Source organism: Eurypyga helias, unplaced genomic scaffold (genome assembly GCF_000690775.1).
Source record: "Eurypyga helias isolate BGI_N326 unplaced genomic scaffold, ASM69077v1 scaffold33221, whole genome shotgun sequence".
NCBI classification, from domain to species: domain Eukaryota; kingdom Metazoa; phylum Chordata; class Aves; order Eurypygiformes; family Eurypygidae; genus Eurypyga; species Eurypyga helias.
In genome coordinates, this window is record NW_010233310.1 from 721 (window position 1) to 1352 (window position 632).

At 65.8% G+C, this 632-nt stretch overlaps 1 protein-coding gene across 1 annotated transcript in view; it reads right to left on the reverse strand.

Annotated features, from left to right (window-relative positions):
* LOC104517141 (B-cell lymphoma/leukemia 11A-like) overlaps positions 1–632 on the reverse strand; it is a gene marked incomplete at its 3' end in the record, with an annotated part of 16759 nt that overhangs the window by 714 nt on the left and 15413 nt on the right. The window contains 2 exon segments of the mRNA XM_010161705.1: positions 3–231; positions 234–632. The exon segment at positions 234–632 is cut by the window's right edge and continues 448 nt beyond it. Of these exon segments, the coding sequence (XP_010160007.1) occupies positions 3–231; positions 234–632 (628 nt within the window).

Genomic DNA, 632 nt, shown 5'->3' on the forward strand with positions numbered 1-632 from the left:
CTTCGTCGCAAGTGTCCCTGTGCACCTCAGGCTCGGGGAGGTGGCCCCGCTTGTGTTTCTCCCCCAGGACCTGGTGGAAGGCCTCGCTGAAGTGCTGCATGGAGCTCAGGACCATGCCCTGCATGACGTCCGGCATCGACCGGCCCTCCTCGCCGGCCCGCGAGTTGTTCTCGTGGTGGCGGGCTGCCTCCAGGCTCATCCCGCAGCCGTCGTCCGGGCCGTCGGTCTCTCCTCTTCCTCCTCCTCCTCCTCCTCCTCCTCCTCTTCCTCCTCCTCCTCCTCGTCCCCGTTCTCGGGGATCATGTTGGGGTCAGTCTCGCTCTTGAACTTGGCCACCACGGACTTGAGCGCGCTGCTGGCGCTGCCCACCAGGTCGCTGGTGCCCGGCTCGGGGGAGCTGGCCGTGGAGAGCCCGTCGTCCGACTTCACCGTCATGGGGGAGGACTTGTGCATGTGGGTCTTCATGTGGCGCTTCAGCTTGCTGGCCTGCGTGCAGGCGTGGTCGCAGAGGTTGCACTTGTAGGGCTTCTCCCCCGTGTGACTCCGGCGGTGGACCACCAGGTTGCTCTGAAACTTGAAGGTCTTCCCGCAGAACTCGCAGGACTTGGACTTCCTGGGCGGCTGGGAGGGAG